At 51.7% G+C, this 25345-nt stretch overlaps 2 protein-coding genes across 18 annotated transcripts in view; one reads left to right on the top strand and one right to left on the bottom strand.

Moving 5' to 3' along the window:
- The window catches only part of MAP1A (microtubule associated protein 1A), a 54285-nt gene extending 49327 nt beyond the window's left edge, over nt 1–4958 (top strand). For both annotated transcript variants that reach the window (XM_065076869.1, XM_065076870.1), the window contains 2 exons: nt 528–760; nt 1688–4958. In XM_065076869.1, coding sequence (XP_064932941.1) covers nt 528–760; nt 1688–1843 — 389 coding nt within the window. In that variant the 3' untranslated portion in view covers nt 1844–4958. The remainder of the gene's footprint in view (nt 1–527; nt 761–1687) is intronic.
- A 3196-nt stretch (nt 4959–8154) lies between these two features.
- The window catches only part of PPIP5K1 (diphosphoinositol pentakisphosphate kinase 1), a 45662-nt gene continuing 28471 nt past the window's right edge, over nt 8155–25345 (bottom strand). For 3 of the 16 annotated variants that reach the window (XM_065076878.1, XM_065076880.1, XM_065076879.1), the window contains exons 27-32: nt 24479–24601; nt 20698–20760; nt 18095–18316; nt 11668–11805; nt 11124–11237; nt 8155–9909 (exon numbers count right to left, since the gene is read on the bottom strand). In XM_065076878.1, coding sequence (XP_064932950.1) covers nt 9221–9909; nt 11124–11237; nt 11668–11805; nt 18095–18316; nt 20698–20760; nt 24479–24601 — 1349 coding nt within the window. In that variant the 3' untranslated portion in view covers nt 8155–9220. The remainder of the gene's footprint in view (nt 9910–11123; nt 11238–11667; nt 11806–18094; nt 18317–20697; nt 20761–24478; nt 24602–25345) is intronic. The other 13 variants (XM_065076881.1, XM_065076882.1, XM_065076885.1 and 10 more) reach the window with 8 other exon arrangements.

The raw sequence follows: 25345 nt of genomic DNA, 5'->3' as shown, positions 1-25345 counted from the left end.
TCTCATCTCATAAATGTAAGCAGCAGCAAATGAAGAGGTACAAAAGGTTGACAGGAAAGAACAGCACAGTCCTTGAAAAAGCAGCGATCCACGGGGATGGCAGAAAGCCAGGACGGAGCTTCCAGAAAGACTACTGTAGTACCCTAAGGCAGCACATAAAGACCATCAGAACAGGGTTTTTTAGCAAATGTAGGTTATTAAACAACTAAAATCAGGACTCGATATTGATTGGGATGATAACTCTGCAAAAGCTAATAATGAAGGTTTTTTTATTCCCTTTTCCAGGAAAGGTTTCCAAGCCTAAATCCTTCCAGTCTGTCCCCAAAGGACGGCAGAGCTCCCTTTCCCTCCCAAGTGCTGTGACAGCGCTGCCAGAACTGCACCCAGGTCACCTCTGAGCAGCAGAGCCTGGATAAAGCTTCACTTTGCTGCTGCAGCTGCAGGGAGAAACCTTGCTGGAATTCAAGTCCTTCGGTGTTTGTCTTTTACAGAAGGGTTTGATAGCCTCTGTTTTCTTTTTTTCAAAGCTTCCAATAGTCCTAAGAGCAGTCTGCCTGTGCCCATGGGTCCACCTGTCTATGTGGACTTGGCTTACATCCCCAACCACTGCAGTGGAAAGAACACAGATCCGGAGTTCTTCAAGCGGATTCGAGCATCATATTATGTTGTGAGTGGGAATGATGCAGCCAACGGAGAGCCGAGCCGCGCGGTGCTGGACGCACTCCTGGAAGGGAAGTCTCAGTGGGGGGAGAACCTGCAGGTAGGTGACGGGAATGCCAAGGGGTGTGTGATGCTCCCTGTGTCACAGGTGCTGATGGGACAGTGTGTGTCACGAACAGACTCAAAGGGAGAACACCGAGAGGAAGCAAATGGTACTGGGCATGTCCTGCTCTGCACGCTTTGTACCCATGAGGAGGAGGACACTCGCATCATGGTGTGAGCAAAGGCTGATATGTCCTCCTTTCCACATCCTCCTGAGGGGAGGGAGCCTTTAGAGATCATGCACTCCTCCCCTGCTGCAGGACAAGCCTATCCTCAAGCAAAACCAAGCACCATCGCAGGCTGAATTTTCGTTACAGTGTCCCATACCCAGTAGCATTTGTTGCTGTTCTTGGTCACTGAAGATCTTTCCGATAGCAGCTTTTCATTAGTGCTTTTAAACCAGTTTTCTTACATGTAGTTCTTGTTTAGGCAGGTTTGCAGGACATCCTGGGTGGGCACGTTTCTGAAGGCAGACACGAGAAAGTGTTCATGTTCTTTCAGATGAAGCATTTCAGATTTCAAGGTCCCTGAGCTGCACATTAGGTCAATAGGCACATAAAGTCTAATATCAGGCCATTAACAGCAACACTTTCAGTATTGTTCCTTTTCACACTGAGGAATCTTTCTATGCTGTTTCTGGAGCTCCACAGAGATGCTCCCCCCTGCTCTGCAGCGTTTTCATCGTGGTGCCGTCAGTGCTGCCAGCTTGCAGCCGCCTCAGAGAGCCATTGTGCCGCTGCTGCAGAAAATAAAGCACCAGCTCTGCCCTAGAGAACCTGACATCTGAAAGACATTAAATAGAACAAGCAGTACCAAGGGTACAGTGTTCCAGAATTAATGGGAAATTTTAGCCTCAGCTCCTATGGGCATTGTTTGTCACTGCAGTCATTCTCAGACAATCACCCTTGCTGCTTTCTTTTCCCAGGTGACACTGATCCCAACACATGATACGGAGGTGACACGAGAATGGTACCAGCAGACCCATGAGAAACAGCAGGAGCTAAACATCATGGTACTGGCAAGCAGCAGCACTGTTGTAATGCAGGATGAATCTTTTCCAGCCTGTAAGATTGAATTCTAGATCTCCCACACTTTGCGTTCATCCATTGACTCTCCAATCACCGATGCAACATCAGAGACACCATCTAATCACAGTCCAGTTCTTCTCTGGTTTAGTCCTCTACATGGTTCCCATTTGTCAGGCAATCGGGTATCCATCTAGCTCAGCACTGGATGCCATGAGAAAGAAGTGCAGGGCTCTGTAATATTCTGGACTGAGCTATGAGTTTGTGCAAGAGCAGTTGCAGGCCAGGGGCACTTCCACTTTCCCTGCTTTTTTCTGCTGCCTGTACAGTTTCTGTAGACTATCTTGGCTGCCTTGCTGCTGTGAGAGCTTGTTCTCCTCTCTTCCTGGCTGCCTTGCCATTTAAGTTGCAGCACCATGAACCTCGTCTTGCTGGTGAGGGCTGAAGTGCTGCCGCTGCATGTAGACAGCGCATGGGGGCAGGGAGGGCAGAGAAAAAACTAATTTGCGAAGAAAACGCACCTAGGAGAGGAGGGAAGGCGAAACCCTTCCACTGCAACATGATAGTGAAGGTCCTTCTTCCATCGCCCATCCTGAACATACAGGCCGTGTTCTGAGCAAGGGGACTTGTACTTCGACAAGGCAGGAGCACCGTTTGCCAGCTCTGCAGGTTTCTGTCCCAAGTATATGGTTCTGGCATCCTGCAACACTTGCTTGGTGTGCTCCGGGAGCTGGGATGAAGAACATGTGTTTGGGAGCAGCGGTGGGAGGGAGGGTTCAGCCTGCTGCTCTTTGCTACAAAGAGCACATTCCTAATCTGCTAACCTGAGCTTTGCACAACACAGTGGCCAACTGACTGCGGCACATCAGCAGTGTGACAGGAGGAGGCACAGAGGGGCTGTTGCCTGAAAAGTCACACACGAGGAGTGTCCAAACGCACAACCACAGCCCCCTCCAAAGCAGAAGGGCTGAAACAAACCTGGCCACTCTTGGCCTAAGACGTATGAGAAACCCCCCTGTCCTTGTACACCAAAGGCTTTCTGGAGGGTTGTGGTGAGGCAGCTGAGGAACCCACCTGCCCAACAGGGAGCGTCTGGCTGGCACAGCTGATGGGAGCCGGCTCTGCAAGCAGCAACAGCCTCCTCGCTGCCGTATGCCCGTGGACCAGGCCCCGTAGCTATGGTCAGGCTTTTTGTTGCCCCCAAAAGTGTCCAGGATGTGTGGAACAGAACTTGTGGTGTGAGGAAAGAGAACCTCCTTCCAAAAACGCTGAGGGAAAGTAGTTTAGTAAGTGTAGTTGCTCTTAGTTCCTCCGCAGCCGTGGCTGGGACACACGGACTCTTGCAGTCCAGCGCTGGCACCTCTTGTGGGCGCGTGTCCTTGGTCCGGGCAGGAACGTGGTTGTACAACACAAGTGCAGCATTGCTGCCAGCAGCCACCCGAGCCCCCTCGGCCGCAAACTCTGTACAGCTGTGGGCTGGAGCTGTGGAGCAGCCCAGGTACCACAGCTGAGAGGGTCTGATCGCAACCATGGCTTTTATCTTCCTCTAAGACAGAGCAGCAGTAGGGTGTGCTCTGGGGAAGGAGAGATGAGATAGAAAGCAATGCTGCAAGGCTTGACATACAACTCAAAGGTATTTTCATCTGCTGTGTCACCCGCTGCGCTTGGCACACAGCCAAGGTCTGACTCCATAATAAGCATCCAGAACCCTCTGTTGTGCTTGCCTGGGGCGCTTCTGTCTCAGTGCTCGTTTTCTGGCAGCTGACGTTAAAAAAATGCTGCTAAGAAACCTGCTCCTAGGACTAAAATCAAGTTTCTAGGGAAACGGTTTATTTTACATTTAATTTATATATTTATTTTTTGATGTTAAGCTGCTTTTTGTTTGGATTTGATATTTAATTTATACATGTTAACATGATACCATGTGCTCTTAGTGTCCGTTCAGAGGTTTTTCAGTACGAATACTTACATGCTGCAATTTAAACAATAACATAAAAAGACCACAGAGAACTTGCTGGCAGCAAAAAGGGTCTGTGTTTGCAGCTTGTGGGGCTGTGTCTAAACCCAGCAGCTGCAGGACAAAAGCCTGAGGCTCGCAGCCCTCCCCCAGGAGGAGCCAGCCCTTGTTCAGAGCATGTGGGCTTGCTCAGGGATTTAGCAAATCCCTGTCCTATGCTGCATTCATTTTAACAACAGAATCGCGGTGTGTCTGCCAGAAGAATAAATGTCCTCTGCAGCCGGTGGGGTCAGCATCCCTGGATGCTGGCTACGCCAGCGATGGCAGCAGGAACAGCTGTTCCCGCGGCCCCGGCGCTGCAGCGGGTGCCGGACGCCAGGCCCAGCGGAGCAGACGTGACCACGCTGCCCCGGCCTGGGCCCCCTGCGCGTGGCTAGGTGTAAAAGCTAATGCACTAACTTTAGATAGACCCACACATGAATGTTTTCTCAGTTTTAAACTTGAAGCAATTCTGACTAAGCAGCAGTCATAGTGAGGCTTTGCAAGGTGCCTGCGTCCCCCGGGCGGGAGCGCGGTTGCTGACGCGTTCCCCCCACACCTGCCCTCCGCCCGCTGCTTGGACAGTTCATCCTACACCACTCTGCTTCCCTGTCCTCCGGGCTCTACACTTTTTTTTCAGTCTTTTGTGGCAGTCTGTTCTGCCTTCAGCTTCTCTCCCTCCCTCTTTGTCTTCCCCTCATCCCCCTTCTCCTCTCCACTGACCCTCCATCTTAAAAAATTACTTGTAAAAACGCCAATTTGTAAAGAGTCTGACCCTGCTTAGCCTGCAGGAGCCAGCAGACCCATCCAGAGCCAGAGGTAATACAGCACTATAGAGAGTAACAGTTAAACTCTGCTTTTGCTTGTTTCTGCATGTGGGCAACAACGCATAATCTTCCTGTATGTAATAGGTACAAAATACTATTTTAAACCTATAATTAAAGAAGTGAACGTCTTACCTGTATTGAAATGGCAACTTGTGCTCCTAGCTTCTTCTCTGCTAAATGTTTTAAGAACAGAGCCCTGATTCTTTTCTTCAGCATCATGTTTCTATTTGAATTTAGTTCCTTGAGTTCTGTCCTTTTGCCCATTTCCATGTGAAACACTCTGTAACTAACTGCTGTCAAGAGAGGAGCCCGACACATTAATAAAGCCACATTAATTGCGAACAATAACACTTCCAGCTGTTTCCAGTTGTTCTTGGAGTGGGTCTGTGCTGCAAGCAGCACTGCTACCCACCGAACCCCCTCTAGCTCTGGCACCTGCCTCCCGCGATGGCTCTGCCACCCACATGTCACCGCAGGTGCTGAAACCTGCGGCCCCAGGTAAGGGACAGGGGCACAGAGCCCACCTGGACACCCCACCTTGGTCCCCGCCAGCTGATTTATGGTTCCAGCTGCCTCCCTTCTGGAGGAACTTTTGGTCCCCGGCACTGCTGGCCAAGGGTCCAGGTGGGGACGTGGCCCCAGTGTCTGGGCGTGGAGCTGCCATGGCTCGTCCTGCCCACGCTGCAGCTCCTCCCAGTCCGGACTCACACTTGCCACCGTGGCCTCCTTGGGATGGCAGCCCTGGCCAGAGCTGCTGCCGCCCCATGAGCCGGACATGTCTCTGGTCCCGCGGGACGGAGATACTGCCATGCTCGGCCAGGAGCCGCCCGGGCAGTGATCCCTGAGGGACTGGCCCAGGGCACTGGCAGCCGCCACGCGCTGCGTGTCCTTACTGTGACATCGGGCCCTCATACCCTGCAGAGCTCCACTCCGATGTCCGAAGAGGAAGTCACTTTATTCTGTATATATGCATAGGACTTGGGGACATAAGGGTAAGTAATTTGTGGGGAAGTGGCACGGCTCTGAGAAATCAGAAGAACAGATAAGTAAAAGACAGGTCCCAGTAAGGCAACAACATCCCGCAATCAGCTCCTTCAGTATCTGCAAACTGCTGAGCCAGAGGAGTGTCCAGGACAGGAGCAGCTACACTGAGGTTGCTCTTATTTCAGTCACCAGGGCTGCCGGGACCCGCCACGCCAGCGGCCCAAAGCCCGCGAACACTGGATGGCCTGACAGCTGCTCCGGCTCCAAGGACTTTGGTACTTGCTGATACTTCCACAGCCCACACGCAACATGGCCACACTCCGGCTACTTGGTATTGACTGCCACACAGCCCAGACCCAGTTCTCTGTAGCGCTTTCCCATTGCACACAGTGACAACAATTCAGGAAAAGAGTTTTGCTTTGCTGCATCTGCCAGGGATTTGACAAGCCTAAGCCAAACTATCCCAGCTACTGTAAGTAAAGTTTGTTGCTACACCAACCAGAGACGCAGGACCATGCAGCAGCCACGTGTGCATATCACCACTGAAGCAGCCCAAAAGCCTTTGAAAGTGCAGCTTATGCATCAGCACAGATTTGAGCAGCCAGAACCGGCTCTGGCAGGATCAAGCCAAAAATATTGGTTCCTGCCATTGTATCAAAAAATTGTGCAACTCTCCTTTTTTTCCCTCCTTTGTGACTCACAGTAACTCCTGACACCACCCTTGTGTTTGGAAAGGGCTTTGTCATTAATTGCTGCTGCTAAGCCATGAAAAACACAGTAAAGACACTGCATAAGAGCAGATGGTCAGTGCTCAGATTTTACAACACCCTCTACAGGTGTGGATTTAGAAGTGCCACAGCATCATGAAAGACCACAAACTTCTCACCAGAGGCAGCTATTAAGCAGCAATTTTAAAATAAAGAGCAGGGTCCCTTGGTGGCCTGCCCGTGGATGAAAGCACAGACCAGAACCAGCTCTTGCACCACTGTGGACAGACTAACTGTGCCGGGCTCCTGTGGGACGACACCTGCCCTTGAGCTTGGGTGTGTTTGATTCCGCTGTCCCCATGACACAGGAACCCCTCTGATCCTACAAACTATCCAGAGAAAAAAACCTCTCAGAATTACCAGTATGAAAAGTACCAATGCAGCCAGATAATTTCTGGCTAGATGACTCCAGCAACCAAAAGATACATTCAGAAGTCAAACTCAGACACTAATTAGAATTTGTAGAAATATTCTCAGTTTAGAGATATAGAAGTTTCATCACAACAAAAGCCCTCTGGCCTCTCTCTTGGGCCCGATCTCTCACTGAGCTGCAGCAACAGAGCTGCAAGCTGCTTCCCGAGTGCCATTCCCTGTTCATTTCAGGTGAAGAAAAGGGCTGAAGATCGGGGAACATTAGAAACAAAGGTGGTTCTTGTGAGAGGCAGCAGCTACCCAGGAATTGAACTACTGCAGCACTCAGCCATCCCCACCAGAAAGGCCAGTTCTGTGCCCATCTGATGTGGCACGTCCTGCAGCAGCCGTCCCCAGGCAGTGCCACGGTGGCTCTTGTCCCCAGCCCGGGGAGCACAGGGCACTGCGGCCAGAAGCCTCTTTCTCTGTGGGAAAGGGAAAGGGCTCCCCCGGCAGCCACAGCCAGGCCCTCACCCCACAGGACTCTGCTCCGTGCCCTGTTCCACTGTGTCTCGGCCAGCAGTGACAGCCTGTGGCGGGTGACACTGGGGCCATCGCAGCAACCGCCTGTCCTGCGGTCTCAGTTGTGCGGTGCAGAGCTGGATGCTGTCCCAACAGAAACACACGAATCCCGCAGGAGACTCAGCTTGTGCATCCAGCCTCTTGTGACCCTGCGGTGGTGCTGGAGGTGGCAGGAGCCTCAGACCCCAGAGGGCACGGGCAGGATGGGGGATTGGGGACACGGGCAGGACAGGGGATCAGGGCTGTAGGCATTGCCCGAGGGGCATGAGTGGGGCCCAGTGCTGCTCTGGGTGCTGTGTTCCCACAGCCAGCTCTCAGGGCAGCGCAGGGGCACCAGCTGCGGTGCCTGTTCGTCCAGGTCTCCAGGGCAGGGCTTGCCCCATGCCAGAGCCCGGCACACATCCATGGGGACCGGCATAGCCACAGCACAGGGCCAGGCTCCCCCACACGGTGCCGCACTGGAGGCAGCTCTGCCACCGTCACATTCCCAGTGTGGGTGAACACAATCTTTCTCAAACACCCAAACTGGCAGCTGGGGATTACCAGGCACAAGGAAGAGGACACGGCACCAGGAAGTGACAAGAAGGTGTGGAGCAAGTTAAAGGAGCCAAACATGGTACCCCAGTGTCTTCGTTCTACCACAAACCACCCCGGGGCCTGGGAAACCAGGGTGTCTTCCCCAGTATGACCAGCTCTTCTGTGGAGGAGAAAAGAAGTGTCTGACCTTGAGCAAAGCCCCAGCCTGTGCACTCGCTTCGGTCGGGAGTTCAGCCACAGCTCCTCTTCCAGGATGGCGAACAGGCAGGACCTGCTGTCCTGGGCACCTGCACGCTGCTGCACAAATCAGCATCAGACACAGAGACGCTGGACCCACAGCATAGATTTACTGTGAACACACATCATCACAACACAGTGTGGAGATCTTTGGGCACAGCTTCACAAAAACACAGATACTAGCTACGGACAAACACGCAGACTTGTCCCTAGGTACCGAGGCGCAAGAGGCAGAGCCTGGCGTGCACGCAGGATGCAGCACCGACACCCCTGCCCTCAGGCTTGTGCTCACAAGTCATTTACATAAATATGTATTAAATACTTTTCCTTTTATATATAATAAAGATTTCTCCTTATTGGTTTCTAATAATCCTGATTTGTTCAAATAGCTGTTTCTTTTAATTTCTGTCACCAAGACTTCAGAGCTGTACCCTGTCTGACCCTTGGGGACTAGAAAAAAACCCGTGTGTGTCCTCCCTGCCCACCTCTCCCAGGCTGGATCTCTGGGCCCCTGCCTGCCCCAGCCCAGCAGGAGAACATTCATATCCATGCCAAAGAGATGTTTCCTTGCAAGTAGCAGTCTCAGATCTGATCCCTTCATTATTTTCCTTCCCACACTCATTCAAATGCTTTCTGCTTCTCCTGGTCTTCCTGCCATGGACTCTCTGGACCTGTTTTTGGTGGCCAGTGGTGGGAACTGAGAGAGGAAGAAGGAAGGAGCAGAGAAGAGGTTGGTGGTTGTGGTGGATCTGATTACTTTGGGCCCAGAATGCCTTTCTCTGAAGGCTATGGGCCAAAAAAACTCAAGGGAGCATCTGTCTCCTTTGACTTACCCCCCAAAGCCCAGGTTGTACCTGTCCTCTCCCTCTGCTGTCCCAGCAAGCACACAGCCCTGGGGAGACCAGCGTAGCCCCATGGCCCTGCCCCATGGAGCCACCATGCCAGTATCGGGACTGCAGGTGTTCTTCGTTTAACAAGGCAGATGGGGCACCGCCTCTTGGCGAACGGCAAAGAGCAGAGCAGACCCCGTCACACCCCCGAGTCCTTTGGCCTTGGTTGTGGCTTGTGTGCGGACAGCCAGCTGCACGAGGTGTGTGCGGGGAGCCGGCTGCCGCCGGGCCAGAAGCGCTCGCAGCATGCGGTAGTGAGCTGCTAGTTCTGCTGATCCTCCCCACACCGCTGCTGCTGCTCCACGCATTCCTCCAGAGGCAGCGGCTGCCCCTGGCCCGGGTGAGCAGGCAGAAGCAGGCCTGACGCAGCACTGTCCCCCAGCAGCTCACTGCCTGTGTGCTCTGCGTCCAACTCCTCTTGCAGCAGCTCCTCTCCACAGGGCGCCAAGATCTCCTCGGGCAGCCCTGACAGATTCAGGCCAGTTACTCCCTCTCTGTGACCCTCACCTGGCTTCACTCTCTTCCCAGCCAGGCCTGGATCAGACCCTGCATCACACTTTGGGTTCCTGGTGTCACTTGGCTCTAGCATTTCCCCATCTGATTCTTCTTCATCCAGCTCCAACGCACTCTTCTCCAGGTTGGAGTCCTGCTCCGCCAGCTCCTTCTCACATAGCTCCAGGACACTGCGTGGCTCTGGGCCGCTGCTCCAGGCCAGGGCCTCGGGGGCACTCGGCTCTGCCACCAACAACCCTGACAGCCGCAGCTCCACGTCGAGCCCTCTGCCTGCAGGCTGCCGGTCCCCGTGCTCGGGGCACTGGCTGCTCAGCTGCTCCTCACTTTTGGGGGGACTGATGGAAAGTTTCTCGGCAAAGCTGAAACGAGCGCAGTTGTCCACAGAGGTTGGGGAGGATGGCCCTGCACTGGAGACGGTGCTGGAGGGTCCACTGCTGTCTGCAAAGAGGAAGAAAAGTCTTAAATGTTTAGCTGGTGTTACCCCAGCCCAAAGCCTGGGCAGATCCAAGCTGTCTCAGTCCCACAGTTCTACAACCAACAGGTTAGGGTTGTCTACAAGTCATGCGATCTGGCAGGGGCTTGAAGCTGCTTTTGGCTGTGTTTCCGCAGCTCAGCTGATGAACACCCAAGACAAACACCACACATATATCTTCTCATACAGTGCTAAGCTAGCATATAGCCGAGAGGGGATTCTATTGTCATTGTAGAGCAAATTGTAAAATGTGATGTTGCACTTTGAGCTGAAAAGCAGCTTCTTTCATTCCTTCATTGTTATGGAATGTTCTCAGCTTCAACTTTGTTCCTTGTGGTTCCTGACACACAATCCCTGAATGCTGAGCTAGAGTCACCGCTGCAAGAAGAAATATTGCATCTCCACTTATTCTTGTCTGGCATCGTACAATGAGCAAAACTAGAGAAGAGATCTAGATTATATCTGATCCAATAAAGGGGGAAGATGAAACAGCGATTGTCAGTCAGCCCAGCTCCCTGACCACGCTGCCTGCACTGACACATGCTGCTCCTGGCACGGGGTGCGCAGCCAGAACAGCAGCACTGCTCTTTCCACAGCACCTTGGCTGGCATTAAGGCACATGTTGGGCAATTCTTTGCTAATCTGCTCCCCTTGGGGCGTGAGGCAGCTCTGCAAAGGGGACTCACAGTCACCAGCTCTGCAATGAGGCCCAGGAGCTGCACAGAAGTATGTAAACAAAGAACTAAATCATCACCTGTCCTACATGGAGTGCTGGGTGAGGCATGTGCATGGCTGGTTAGGAAAGGAAGGCATTTCCACATGCCAGCATTGAGCAGGCCACGTGTCATTGAGAATCACAAAACCTGAGATGAAAACAGAGTGCACTCAGGCCTTTCGTGTCCTCATGCACAAAGCAGAGGATGTCTGGAGAAACAGCGTCCACCCAACAGTGTATGTCCCCAGGATATACAGTACTTCAGAGACCCATTTTGCATCTTGCTTTGGAAGCTTTTTCACAGGGCATATGGCTACTTTCCCTTTTACCTATTTCCCCTTTCTGTTTCTGTTCCTTCATGGACAGAGCATAGAAACCCTGAGCACCAAAACTTGGCTTCCATCATTTGGCACCATTCCCTCCCTCACCATCACATCCACCCCACCAAGAAGGGAGCACACTCACACCAAGGGGGCTTATCCGAACGCTGGCGCAAAGGCAAAGAGGATGATGACAGGATTCGCTGGGACATAAAGGGGTCCCCTGGTATCTGGCTGCCAATCATTGAATCAAACAAAGCTTCAAGAAAAATAAAAAACAAGCACAGATCAGTAATGTTCAGACAGACACAAAGGAATTGCTCATAACCCAGCAGCTGCGAGCAGGCGCTCCGGGAAGAGTGCAAGAACAGTGCAAATTCAGAGCCGGGCCTGTCCCTTGGCGCCTGGGAATCTGAGGCTACAACTTCCCAGGCTGGAGTTTGTATCCACGTCACTGAATGCATCAGCTACAGGCAGATCTGACCAACTACTTGTCCCTCAAGCAAGTGACCTAGAATGGCTCTGAGATGGATCCCACAGCTCATTCGTGAGCTAGAACACCCTGGAACAGGTTTCAGAGACTGCACCTACTGCCAGTCCCGCCAGGCTGATCTATCCCCTCAGCCCAAAAGGTCTCCCGGCCTCCCCGCTGCCCTGGCTGGCCAGGAACGAGCCCACCTCACGAGTACCTGCGGTGGACTGGACATGCGACTCACTGCAGCTCCTGCACACGGCTGTCAGGAACTCGTTGACCTGGCGCAAAGAGAGGGAGTTGTGCAGAGTCTCCAGGGGATAGATGGTAGGAACCATGGAACATCCTTCAAAACCTGGAAAGAAACCCAATCAGAAAATGAATAGAGCAAACAGCAGCCTAAATCCATGCAAGACCACTCCTGGCTGAAGGAGCTGGGCAGTCTGGGAATCAAACGACAGGCACACTCAGGCCTAAGGTCACCTCTTCTAGGCCAAGAAAATTACCACTAGGCAACCACATGCAATAACAGACCTGAAAGCAAGCACCCAGGCACACGCAGAGGAGGGGAGGAGGAGGAAACGTACCGAGCAGCAGCCATGTTTGCTGCAAAGCCTGGGACCGTTTGCTAAAATATATGGTTATGACGGAGACCTCAGCACAGTGCCCCACACTTCAGAGAAGCGAAACAGAATTTGAGTGAAGTCAACAGAATTTCCACGAAAGAATCGCCCCAGGAGCGCCAGCCCAGCCTGGACACCGCCCATGCCGCCCCTCAGCCTGATGGGCTGGGAAATAGTCTGAATTATTTGTCCTCTTAACAAGACTTCACTGTCAGCAAACCCAGAATTAGTAGAAATAGGTATCTCAACATTTAGCAGACACTTGCTCAGAGCTAAGCTGCATCACAACCATTCACAATAAATTCTTTGCTACTCAAGCCAGCAGAGTATTATGGCAAAGTATCTTCCTCTTCATCCAAGCTTGGCAACACTTCACAGCACCAAGCCAGCCTGAAACTGTCAGGGGAGCAAGGAAGAAACAAATGAGTCTCTGGGCACATAGGAATGAGACCTCCTGCTCTGCACCTCTTGAGTTCAAAGGCCTCTCAACCGCTTAAGCTCAGGCTTCCCATTCTGTGACTCCCTAGCTCCCTCCAAGGGGCTTAGAAAGACTCTGGGAAGGAACTGGTGCCTGACAGCACCTGGATTAGCTGCTAAGCATAGTCATGGTTCCAGTCACCTCCAGGACTGTCTCTGCTTCGACCTGCTCACCTAACGCAGCTCTGCAAGGAGCATGAACCAGCAGAGGGTATTTGGAGTGAACGTGCAGTATGAGGAGGCTGCAGACCAGAACACCACCAGTGCACAGTGCTGCAGAGATGCTGCCAGAACAGCTACTGACAGAAAAACCTCTGGAGAGGTTACCTGTGCCACAAGCAGCCTACAGACATGGATTCAAGACATGAAGGATAACAAATCCTAAGCTAGGACAAAGGAATGTAAGACACTGGAACAATACTCTGCTGTCCCTTGCTGAGAAGTCCTCAGACTGGAAGTGCTGAATAAGGAAAAGTATCTGTTCATTACTTTCTCATAGGCATTCTGGGATTCAGAGCTAAAGGAAAAGGGTGAGGGCAAGACCTAATGAACAATCACATGGAGATGATTGTGGAGCAGCACAGTGTGAGGCTCATGTAATTCCATAACAGAATGTGGTTTAGAGTGGCCAAGGTTGGCTCAGCTATTGGGGTCTCCAAAGAAAAAGGGCAGAAGTTTGAATGTAACATAGGCAAAGCAACGCAGTTACAAGACGTTCTGGAAGCATTGATGGGGATCTGAGGACTTGGGCACTCCTCTAATAAAAAGAAGAAATGAAAGGCCCAGCATTAAAGGAAACACGGAACACTGACAAGGCTACTGACGTGAAATGACACCCCTATATCCCCAAGTGCCAAAAGCCTGCCTGCACAGCTCTGCCCAGCACCATGTCACTTAACTGGTCTCAAGCAAGTAGAGAAAAAGGCAAAAGTTTCCCTTCTCAAGGTGAAGCACAACTGTTTCCAGTGAATCCCTCTCCCTTGTGCACGGCAGCCCACTGCCCTGCACGGCCCCCTGACCGGCGTGGCTGCTGTGGGGAGGCCAACGCCGGCAGCTTCGCGCCCACACCGGCTGTGCCAGCACGGCAGAGCCAAAGCAGAAGCTGCTGCCACAGCCTGTCATCCCCAAGTGTACGGCAGCAGCTGCTTCTGTACCGCTGCTGCACCGCACGCACTGAGCAGAGACCTGACATCTTAGGGAAAGGGCCACAAAAATCAAGCATGAGTGCAAACCACAGGCATGTTTCCAGCCTGACAGGCAGCCACTGTCGACTGCTCAGCTACTGATGCTTCCCCAAACTCCTCCTGGGGCTGCAGCGCAGGAGTCTGTGATGCAGAAAATGGCACCAGAAATTAGAATTCCATTAATTTTTGTATCAAAGTCAAACAGCAGCCCAGGGAAGAACAAGTTTCATTTGTCATTTCATTCAGGTTTGACGACAGTGGCTGCACCAGGGGTGCAGAGGACAACCTGCCTTCTCTGCATGGATGGGCACATGGGGTGGGCTGCAGGGCACAGGAGCTAAAAATGAACCCCAGGGTCAACTACCATCTCCTCCAGGCAAGGAGTACAGTGTAGTTATGTCTCCAAAACTTTTGAAGAAACCATCTGTTAGAATAAAGAAAACAAGATTTGGTTATGGGAAAAAAACTTAAGATAAACAAGGCAGAGGAATGTGCTGAATGTGCATTGTTTTGGATGTGCAAGGAGATTGCAGTGATGTAAGGCAGCAGCTACGGGGGCATCTCCACTGTAAATCAATAACGCAGCAGCATCCTGGCGTGGAGCAGAGAGAACGGAGCTGCCTGAAGAGCTGTTCTGCAGGGGACGGCACCGGCGGCACCGCCCGGCTGAGGATTAAAGTCCTGTCTGACCCAGCTGGGCACGCTGGTGCCAAAGCTGAAGGGCCACCCGTACATTGGAGTTAATTACGACCTAGCTCTTCTCCCCGAGCTCCACGTTCCTGGCAGGTGCACACTTTGCTGCACAGTCTGCTTGGTGGAACCACAGCTTATGAAGAAGACTTCCAGACATTCACGGAGGGAGTGACTCCACCCTTGGAGCAAGACTGCTTCAGAACACTTCATGAGAGCACTGAGAGGGTGATTTGGGTATAAGGACTTTCTGCAGACATCATCTAGCACAGTATACCACATAAAGCAAATGCAGACCTGCACCTGTCTCACACCTTCATCTGAACCAGAGAATCCCAGGCTGCTGGGAGGAGGAGCACACAGACACAGCTCTTGGGAACAGCTGCCTCTCAGCAGATGACCTCAAAGAAAGACAGAAGTGCCACCTTTTACCCAGACTACACAATGATGAATTCTGAAACAGCCAACACTCACTTCATGATTACGTGGCTTGAATGCCAAGCAAATACATGACATATCTGAGTGAGCCCTACACACAGTGCTACCCCAGCGCTCCTTCACTGCAGATGTAACGGGTACCTGCATACTTTTAGCTATTTCTCCTTCAGTTACTCTGAGGTCTGAAAGAAAATTTAGCCAAAGGTGTTAGCAGTAGAACTAAAATGAGCAGAGTTTTCTCCTGGGAAAAGGAAAGAACAAGGGAGAAAACAAGACCCTGAATTCATCTACATCTTCTTGATTACTGCAGGAGATGCCCCAGTCTAAACCCTCAAGAGACAATCAATACAATTTCACTAAGAGGAAACATCTAATTTGCATCAAGGTAACACAAAGTCTCCTAAACTCTATGTATGTCCCAGAGAGACAAGAAAGCTGGCTGTGTAATCCTAGTTGGGAAAAGTGAGTTTATACAGAACACATACAGCCCCTGGAATGACATAGGTGCTGGTGTGATTATTGCTCAGAGCTGGTCAGTCAGACATGCCAGGAGCCAGCAGAGCTCCTGGCTGGTGGCATGACAAGGAGTAGCCTTCAAGTGGTGCAAATGGACCATTCCTCAGCTTTACCGAGACTGAGCTGAGGCCCCAACTACAGCAAGTGTCTCTATTAGCAGAGCTGGCTTATTAAAAGAGAGAATGGACTTGCTGCTGCAGCAGGCTGACAAGTAGAAAGCAGCCAAGCTGCTGCCAGCCAAAGACAGAGGCCAAGAAGATTCAGGTGAGAAGTCTCCCTGGCCCAAAGCACGCCTTTTTGTGTATTATATTTTTGCTTGAGTGTTCTAAACGTGACTCCACACAACCTGATGAGCAGAAGTTGCAGAGTTACAACTCAGCTCTCTAGCTGTGACCTCTGCGTTTGGATGTGTTTACATATGCACACAACTCATATGCGAACTTGGATTTTTGCTCACCACGCTTTTCAAGTTTAAGCCCACGCCGTGAGCCCGCAGGTCTGTCCCCTCAGCCCCCCCACCCGTGGATGAAGGGACACGATACAGCACGCGGTGACTCCCCAACCCATGACCTGCGGCTCAGAACTGCCCCGAGCCTGACAGGTCTCCCCATATTCCACAGTCTCCTCTTGAGCTCAGTTGAGCTCCTGACAGCCCCACGTACTGTGGTGAGGAGTTTCACTCTGCAACAACGTCTTGTTTGAAGCTGCCTGTGCTCAAACCTCCCGGTTCCTGTGCTGGAACAGACACAGAACTGCGGGTCCTCACCACCCCTCTCCCACCACCATCACAAACATCCTCCCAGACTGCAAATTTCTACCTTTCCTCATTGTCCCAAGTGGTAAGGGTCACATCGGAGTCCACCGTTTTATGAATGTGGGGCTGTTTCGCCGTGTCATTTAAATTTATTTACACTGAGCAGCACCTGCTGTTTTACTGCCCACTCATCATCATCAGGTCATCTGCTGTTTCTTCACAGCTTCAGCACCACTGCAATTCGTTTACCCACAAGAACTTCACATTCTCCTTTCTTGCAGGTATGAACACACAGATAAATGCACATCCCCAGACAGATCGCTTCAGGGCTCCACCACTGATCTTTCCAACTGCAGATGTTTACTTTTAACTCCCTGATTCTATCTTTTAATTTGTGTTTTGTGTGGACAGAAGTGCGGGTGAAAGCCAAGAAGGAGAGGGTAGGGGTATGTAGTCTTCAAAAGGGGGGAAGCAGGGCTGTCAGCTACAGACACTGCAGAAACATCTGCTACAAGAAGAAACCCAGCAGGAATTCCAAACATGCTAATTAATTGTGGGCTTGACGATAGGCTGAGAAAACAGCAAGAAAGAACTCACTGCTTGCAGAGATCAGATTTCCAGCCAGGAAGGCTGCGGTGCTGAGGTATGTAACCCAAATGCCCGGCTGCATCAGGGCAGGCTGCACAGCCCAGCACCACACTGCAATATTTGGCGTATCGCTGCCCAAAGCACCAAAGTTCATCTCCTCTCCCTACCAGAGCTCAGGGGAGGTGTGAGATCTGCAGCAGGGGAAGCTCAGCCCTGGCTCTGGAGCAGTCTGCTGCATTCCAGCACCTCTTCCCTCCAAGCAATTTTGCTCCGCTTTCGTATTTGTTGCTAGGAGACCAAGGATTGTCCTAATTATATATGAGAAGTAACTGCCACCTCCAAATTGCCTACTTGACAGAAAGGGCCATATCAAGAAAAAACAGACTGTGTAAGAAAAATTCTCTTCTCTAGGCTCTGAAAATGCTTGATCCTGTTGCTTCACTACATGAAAAGCTAAACTGTCTCTGCCCCTTCCAGCCATGGGTCTGGATGAGAAAGAAGGTCCATGCATCACAGCACACAGCTCAGCAAGCCGCATGCACCGAGCAGGTCCTGTGGTGCCAGGTGCCCATGAACAGCCAGCCAGGCTAGCGGCCTCCTCACAGAGCAATACCGACTTATTTTAGAAGCACCAAGACCTCAGTTCATCAGATCATCTGTGCCAGAGGCTGACAAGTACCAGAGAAACTGCAGCAAGCTTTGACTGGTTACATCTAGCTTCAATGCTGAAATCACCTACCCCTCCCCAGCAGACAGGACTCGCTGCAGAGGTGCCAGAGGCAGAACAGACGCCATGCAATGCAGCCACACAGCAGCTCGGCTCTGCCCTGTCCTACCCACTCTCTCTAGAAACAACACAGTCCCACAAGCACTCACTTCCCCAAAATTTCTACAGCATGTTCACCCTGCGTCTGACCAGCTGTGGCACCTCCTCAATTTCCTTTCTTCCCACACTCTCACTGTTCACTTTGGTTCTCTGTTGATAAGGGGACACCTTGCAGCACCCACTGAGACATCTGCAGGGGTGTCATTCAGCAGGGCATTGCAGCAGGGGCTCGGCATCCACCCCGAGGGAAGCTCAAGAGCTCGCCCTGGCTAGAGGAAGGAGGCAACAAAAAACTGCCCAAGATGGAAGAGCGCGGTTACAGCCACACGGAGAGCACCAGCTCCACGTGGAAAGGCACTGCCTGAGGCTGCAAAACTGCCAGATGCAACAGCCCACACAGCTTGCTGCAGCAGCCCGCAGATTCAAGGGATGCGGTGAGGGAAACGCTTTCCTTTTTAGAAGCAAAGCATACTTTGCATTCTCAAGCAGACAGTGGCCCCTGCTCAGCTATAGGAGCAGGCGACCAAGGCAGCTGCAGCGTGCAGTACCGTAAAGACACTCCAAGTCATCCTGCCCTGAGATCAGCCAGCTCCTGAAGAGACGCAGGTGGTAGGAGCACTGCTGGAGGTGATGGGCTAGAGCAGCATCCAGGGCGACGTTCCGGCTGGTGGCACAGTCAGAGGAAAAGCGCCGCAGCAACTGGGCAACGTGGTGGTGCTCAAACGCATCTGGAGAAAAGGGGCCATAGAGAGTGAGAGGGGCGGATGCAGCTGGGGAGAGAAACGGAGGAGATGTGGGGATGGAGCTGCCGGTACCAGGGCCACGGGGTGGGGAAGACCCGACCACAGCAGGAAGCCCAATCGCTCCCGCAGCGAGGTCGGGAATTCCCCTGCTCTACAGAGCCCAGCACAGTCGAGCAGCTGCCCTGGCGCAGCCTCTGAAACACAGCTGGGCACAGGGGCAACCCCGAGCTTTCACCTGGGTGAAACTCTGACAAGAGAAGACATTTTAGGCTGTGTTCCAAGGCCAATACAGCTCAGGTTTGCCTAGATAAGAAGGTCAGGCTCACACTCACCCTCCCCCAGACGAGACAAGAAATCCAGACTGCAAACAGTGCTCGAGTCCTGCACCCCAGCGCAGCCAGCGCCTCGGCACACGGAAGAGAGAAACGAGCCAGCATCAAGTGACCAGAGGCTGTGAAAGGGACACTGGGACAGCGGGGCTTGCCTGAGAGTGTGGCAGAGCAGAGGGGCATGGAGATGCACGCCTCCCCATTCTGTGCAATCTTCTGCGATATCCTTGCACGGCAGACAAGACACGAGCATGCAGCCACATCTTCTCCACGTACACAGCCTCTGGACTCACGCCAGGCTCCCCACACTCATGAGACCAGGGCATAAAGTGTCTGGCCTGATGCTGTGGTTGGCCGCTGCTCTGGTTCACCCATCCCATTTCACCACAGAGGCAGCTCTTCAGGAACAAAATCCAGATTCAGAGCTCTGAATAGCGTTTGCATCCTCAGATGAGCGGTCCACATAGCTAAACAACCTTCCTGCTAAAACCAGTGCCAAGCCTAGACCAAATATGTCTGACTTCAAGCTCACACCTACTGGACCTCTGCCTTTGTTTTCTTGATTAAGGAGCGCTTTGCCATTATAAATATTCATTGGGTTCTTGGGAAAAACTCAATGCCCAGTTTCACTTCATTGTATTTGAGGTGGGGGCAGCTGCTTTACAGTGTGGTTTAGGAAAGACTGGTGCTTGGTACAAGTTTTGCTGGCAAGATAGAAAGACACATCCTGCTGACATACACCACGTGAGCTCAGTTGGTATCCAGACACACAAACAAATCAAGCAGTTGGCCACTCTGGGAAAAACAAAACTGAGCAAACACAGGAAATAAGTTCCCTTCAGATATCTGAAACAATAAAGCCACATTTAGCTGTCCTTTACTTTTTCATCTTTCCCAAAACTTTGGTCTTCATAACAGTCTTCTGAACTTCTCTCATCTTCCAGATCATGCAGAGCAGAATTTCTTCATATTTACTAATCAACAAGATTGCAGAAGCAGCCTTGATCACATAAGACAGAAATACTTAACCTGATTTTTTTTTTCAGTGATCTGCTTTGGTTCTAACCTGTCTCAACATCAGGAGCCACGAGGTAGGAGTGGTACTGGAACACAAACCTTTTCAAAAGTTTCTGTGCAAGACTTGGATAAAAACACTAGTTCAAGGCATCTGCTACCACAGAGCAAATGCTCTTTAAGCTCAGAAGACTCACAGTTTGGGTGTTAGGTTAGCAGCAACATGAAGCAGAGACAGCAAGTCAACAGAAGCACTGTCAGATGCCCTTCCTCACCAAGCCTCTTCACAGCTGTGCCACAAGAGGGGTGAAACAGGTGATACTGCCCTGGGTGGCGTGGTGCCTGTCCCCTCCTGCCTCTGGGAGGTGGGACGTCCAGCCAGCACAGCCACCAGCAGCAGGTGAAAGCTCTGCAGAGACGCCATCCTGTCTGCAGGAATGGTGAGCCTGCTCCTGCCACCACCACGCTGGAAGTAAGCGAGGGACCACCCTCAGACAGGTCTGCAGATCAGAAGCCATGAGGTTACCCGTCCTGCTACGACACCTGTGCTGAGGAACATCATGCACAGAGGAACGCGGTGAGTGCCACCGCAGACTGTGCTCTGCCAGGTGACCCTTCTCTTGGTCCCGCAAATCTACATTGTAGAAACTGAGGACTAAGCTGCTGATGCTCTTACAGAATACGGAGTGGATATCTGTGCCCCCCAAATCCAATGGTATTTTCCCCCAACCCCACCCCCCACAAAAGAGCACGAAGAAGGCCTCAGCATCACAAGAGAATTAAAGGCTGCTTTGGGAGTCCATTCACAGAGCCACTGCTCTTGCTTTTCCACCTGGGACACACGCCTTGGGGGAAAAGCAGAGGAGCCACTGAGCAGTAACAGAGGGTGAATGAACAAGTTAGTCACAACAAGACAATGGGGGAAGGTGAAGCATGTTTGGACACCAGATACACAGACACAAAAAAACCACAAGAAGGCTGAGAGGAGAATACGTGCAGAGAGAACTGAATGTGAGCATGGGGTTAGAAGTGTGAGGGAACGTCAAATCAAGGAAGCAAACGTACCATTAGTCGGATGCTTTGCAAACGACACAGAAAATCGTTTTACGGCTGGCATAGACAAGAGCTCTGAGGAAATAAAAACAGATCATCTCAGTTAACAGCCTGCTTCTGAGGATCCCCTGACCTTTATACACTTGCAGCTGCCCTTCCATGTTCACCTTCTTCACCCCGCAACACAGGCTCCCATGGCATGGCCGTCACACCCCGGTCTGACCGGACCTCTCAGCTCCTGCTGCCCCGGCGCTGCGAGGACCTGGGCCACATTCATGGTCACAGAGAGCACCTCACACCTCCCACCAGCCCCGGCCACCCTGAGCGCAGCCCCAGCTTGGCCCACACAGGACGCAGCCCGGCCATGCTCACAGCCGCACGGGACCCAGCAGCAGCGCAGACAGCGCCCAGACCCACCGCCACCCGGGACAACCACAGCTCTGTGCTGGGGAACACAGCCCTGGCACAGGGAAGCACAGCTCGGAACATCCTCCTGATGCAAGCTAAACAGAGCCATTTATGCGTTTAAAGATAAATCAGCTACCTAATTAGGGAACAACCAGAAGACCCATGCAGATACACCTCCACAGTTCACTTGCTCAAAGTGTTTCAGTGCAGAAGAGGTTTGGGGATACACCTGCAAAATGTTCCTCAGGCCTCTCCTGGCCAAGTCCCAGGCAACACCCCCCCTTAGAAATCACACATCAGAGAAACAGTGCAAGGACAGATTCTGTGCATCTAACAGGGTGCAAACAGATGAGCTTTCAAAGACACGGATTAGTCTCCATATACACCAAAAGAAAAAAAAAAAAGGCTGAAAATTTCAGTTTATTCCCACTCTGGAAATTCCTCAGCTGTCACGTGAAAGAATGGCCTAGATCAGAACATCTGCAGGATCTGCTGTGAGACCCCAGCCAATCATACCTTTTGCTGCTATTTAGGAACTCTCAGGAAATATTAGAAATGCTTTCATGTCTCTTTCCTATTTCATGTGTCTGCTCTGCCTGCTCAACAGGGTTTGTACACCCATCCTTCCGCACCGAGGTCAGGAGACGTGTCCATCTATGCTCCACACCCCATTGCGCTTCTTTAGCTGCATCCACTGACTTGGACAAATAACTTATTTGAACCAGCTCCCAAACTTGCTGCCATTTCCTCTGCCAGCTTAACAGCCCTAATTTTTTTCTTCTTTAAACTCAACAAATAGAGCACGACAATCTCCCCTACACTGGAGCTGCAGCCAGCTGGTGACGTCTCCGCCGCAGCCCACGTCCCCCATTTACAGCACGTCAGTTTAACGGTGCTGACCACAGCTCACTGCGCCCCTGGCTTCACACCAGCCACCTGCAAACCACAGCCACCAGAGGCCCTTCACTCGCCCACAGCTGGGACACGACTCTCCACTGAGTGTTCCTCAGTCCTCTCCCAGCCCCAAGCAAAAAACCTCAGAAATAAGGGCCATTTTAACTTCACTTGAGCAAGTCTTTAATAAAGTGCTATAAGCCATGCATCACACCTTGAAGCATCACAGCCATGAAAAAATATCAGAGAGTTCATGCAAAGAGGTGCTCCAGGGTCTGAAGGTCTCTAAGCATCATTAGCCTGATGACTGCGCAAAAGGCCTTCGACACAAATGTCCTCCCAGAGTCTGCCATGATGTTTTGTTTAAATGCCATTGTTCGGCACTTCATTTGTGCTCATTTAAGCAGGAACACGCAGATCAGGGGCTTATTGCACATTCCAAACTACCTTCCCCAGAAGCTAAATGCCCTTCTGCCTCCTACTTGTTCTCCCAAGCCCTCACCTCTTCCTCACAATTGCTCTTACTGCAGCAAGGCGCTGGGAGCACAAGGTGCCACAGCACACAAAGAAACACAAAAAGAGTAGTGTAATATAAAGAGGAATAATTCTGCACTGTGTTAGTCACACACTAGTGAAATAAATCTGCCTTTTAAGTACTAGAGGGGACAACAGCACCTCAGCACGCAGAGCCCTCGTCACTGGTTTGTGCTGACGCAACATGACTCTGCCCTGCACCTGGGCATGAGCAGCCCATCCTCAGCTGCTGCTGCTGCAGGGCCAGGGAAAGCAGCACAGCACCGGGACCAGGACCAGGACCAGGCAGCATCTGCTCTGCTCCCGGCTGACACAGAGCGAGTGGCCCGTGGTGCTTTTCCCTGAGAGTTACTGCTGCCTGGGGTTTGTGCTGCTTGCAGAGCTGCGGACGAGAAGCAGCCAGGGCCCTTGCTGGCCTCTTCAGCAGCTCCCCTGGTATTCACACCGTCTTGTGCCGTACAACAGGAGCTTATTCTGGGACCTATGAGTAACCAGCAGCTGTTGCCCTGAGCAGCTCGGACTGGTACAAGGCCTGAAATCCCCCCCGCTGGGCCTCGCTGTCCCTGTCGCTCACAGCCTGCTGCATGCCAGGGAGCTCCCTGAAGAGGGGACAAGCAACAGTCTTCTCTTGCCCTGTGAAAAGCAGCACGGAAAGCCAGTGTACACAATGGTCTCAACACAACGGCATTCATGAGGTTCCAATAGGTCTGAGAACTGGATACCGTCTTTCCACCCTGATTTGCTAGGCTGTTTGCCTCAAAACTGGACAAACATCCAAACCTCCTGTCTTCCCCAAAGGCCCCAAATTACTGCCTTAATCATCTCCTCACCTTGTAACCCACCAGTGCTATTGTTCATTATGATCCTGATAAGAAAGGCTCTCAGACTCTGTAAAGTATTGACTAAGACAGCACTTGTTAGCATTAACATGAAAAGGAAGAAGAGAGGACAGACAACTTGCATCCATTCAGGTGCTGGGAAGCCGAGCTGTGGGTTTCCAGGTGGGTTTCCCAGGGCACAGCAGGCTCCACAGATCCCATCCATGGAGAGGTTTGTTCAATGCTGCTCGGCTCCGCGTTCCAGCAACGGTACGTTAATCAGCACTTACAGAGCCTGAGCGCCTTTCTTAGCAGGGTCACAGCAGACACCTGCACTCACGCACTGCCCCTCCAGCTGCTCCACGCTCCCCGGGTCTGCAGCGCTCCCGCTCCCTCGGCAGCAGCAACACACTCTGCTGCTCGATGCATAACACACTTGCACCCAGTGCAGACCGACCCCGGCCGGCAACGCCCTTCCCCACGGCCATGGGCAACATTTGCGCTAATGGCCCAAATACATTCTACCAGATCGTCTTGCCGAACTTTAGGGCAGTTTATGCAGAACTGCACAATAACTAGACTTTCAGGTCCTTTTGCAGTATTTCACCCAAGTATCCCACTTACCTCAAGCATTTCAGTCATATCACACTTGCTTTCTGAAAGCTACCATGGACTCAGAACTCTGTGTGCCCAGCCTTACTCTAGTATCCATGCTATCCACCCCCTAGCGTGTCATTCTGCCTTTAGGATGGGATCACTGCCTCCACAAAAGCTCCATTTAGCATCAGCAAGATCACCAAGGTAAGCAAGATGATGTGAAGTGCTGGATTTCCATAACAGGACAAACCTACTTAATATCTAGACCAACAAATCCTTCTCCACAACAGGAAGCAGTATTAAAATGTCACACCAGATCACACTCCAGACATCAGCATAAAACTCCTTGCCCAGTGTCATCTCCTGTCTTGGCCTAGCAACGGTCACAATTTCTTGGGATATGATAAAATGCATTACTGTAGAGGCAGAGAATATACATGTTCAACAGTCATTCTTCTCAGTAGTCTAAGCCTTTGCCTCAGTAGCATCCTGAGACACCAAAGTCCACAAATTAACCACCTGCTGCACGGGAACACACATACCGTCTTTATATGTCAGGCTGCTGGCAAACTTTTTGCCATGGCTGCGTGCGTAGTCCTGGAGGTTGGGGGCACTGGAGGAGCCTCCCAGCACAGTGGTGCTAAACAGCCCGGTGCACTGTGACCCTGGAAAGGCATGGAAGGTGTTAGTATTATATCTCCACCGCATGCAACTACAGAAAAGTAGGGTTAGTCAAAGAATGAGGAATGAATGGCCACTTTGCAGGCAAACTCAGGAAAAAACAAATGATGCTGGGGAGCATAGGGAGGTGGTAAATTCTAAATTCACTGGTGCCAAATGCACAACAGGCAGCCCAAAACTCAGCACCAGGAAAGTTCCTAACTCCATCCAGGGCTTTATTTCCATTTGCCTTTCTTGCCCTGACCCAGAAGAAACACCTTGACACCCTCCAGCCAGCAAATCTACATACTCATGTCAGAAAAGCCAGGATGCCAAGTCACTGATATTCATGTCACAGGGCTTAATTTCTCTGCTCTTCTGCCCTTTCTCTTTGGGAATCTCCTTTTTTTGAGGGCACTGAGAAGAAGACAAGACTGCCTGATCTGTTGGTCAGCAAATGTGGATTAATCACTGCCAAGTGGTAACGAAAGCAATGAGACCAGAGAGCCTTCTGTCACAAGCTGCTTCCCGGGTTACATTTCCCATCCACTCAGTCATGTCCTGCTACTCCAGAGTAGGTCTGATTGCTCCATGAACTATCCGTGCAAAGCACCAGATGCACACACAGCGTGGAACCTGGACACCCTGTGGTGAAGAACACGGCATGCAAGGCAGTCTTGTGCACGGGAGGGCAGCCCAGCACCGCGGGCCTTGGCAGCCGCTCGTGTTTGCTTCTCCAAGGCACAGAG

The sequence above is a fragment of the Columba livia genome, chromosome 11 (assembly GCF_036013475.1).
Source record: "Columba livia isolate bColLiv1 breed racing homer chromosome 11, bColLiv1.pat.W.v2, whole genome shotgun sequence".
In the NCBI taxonomy this organism is placed as follows: domain Eukaryota; kingdom Metazoa; phylum Chordata; class Aves; order Columbiformes; family Columbidae; genus Columba; species Columba livia.
The sequence above is the reverse complement of the archived record's forward strand: the minus strand, read 5'-3'. Positions and strand labels throughout refer to the sequence as shown.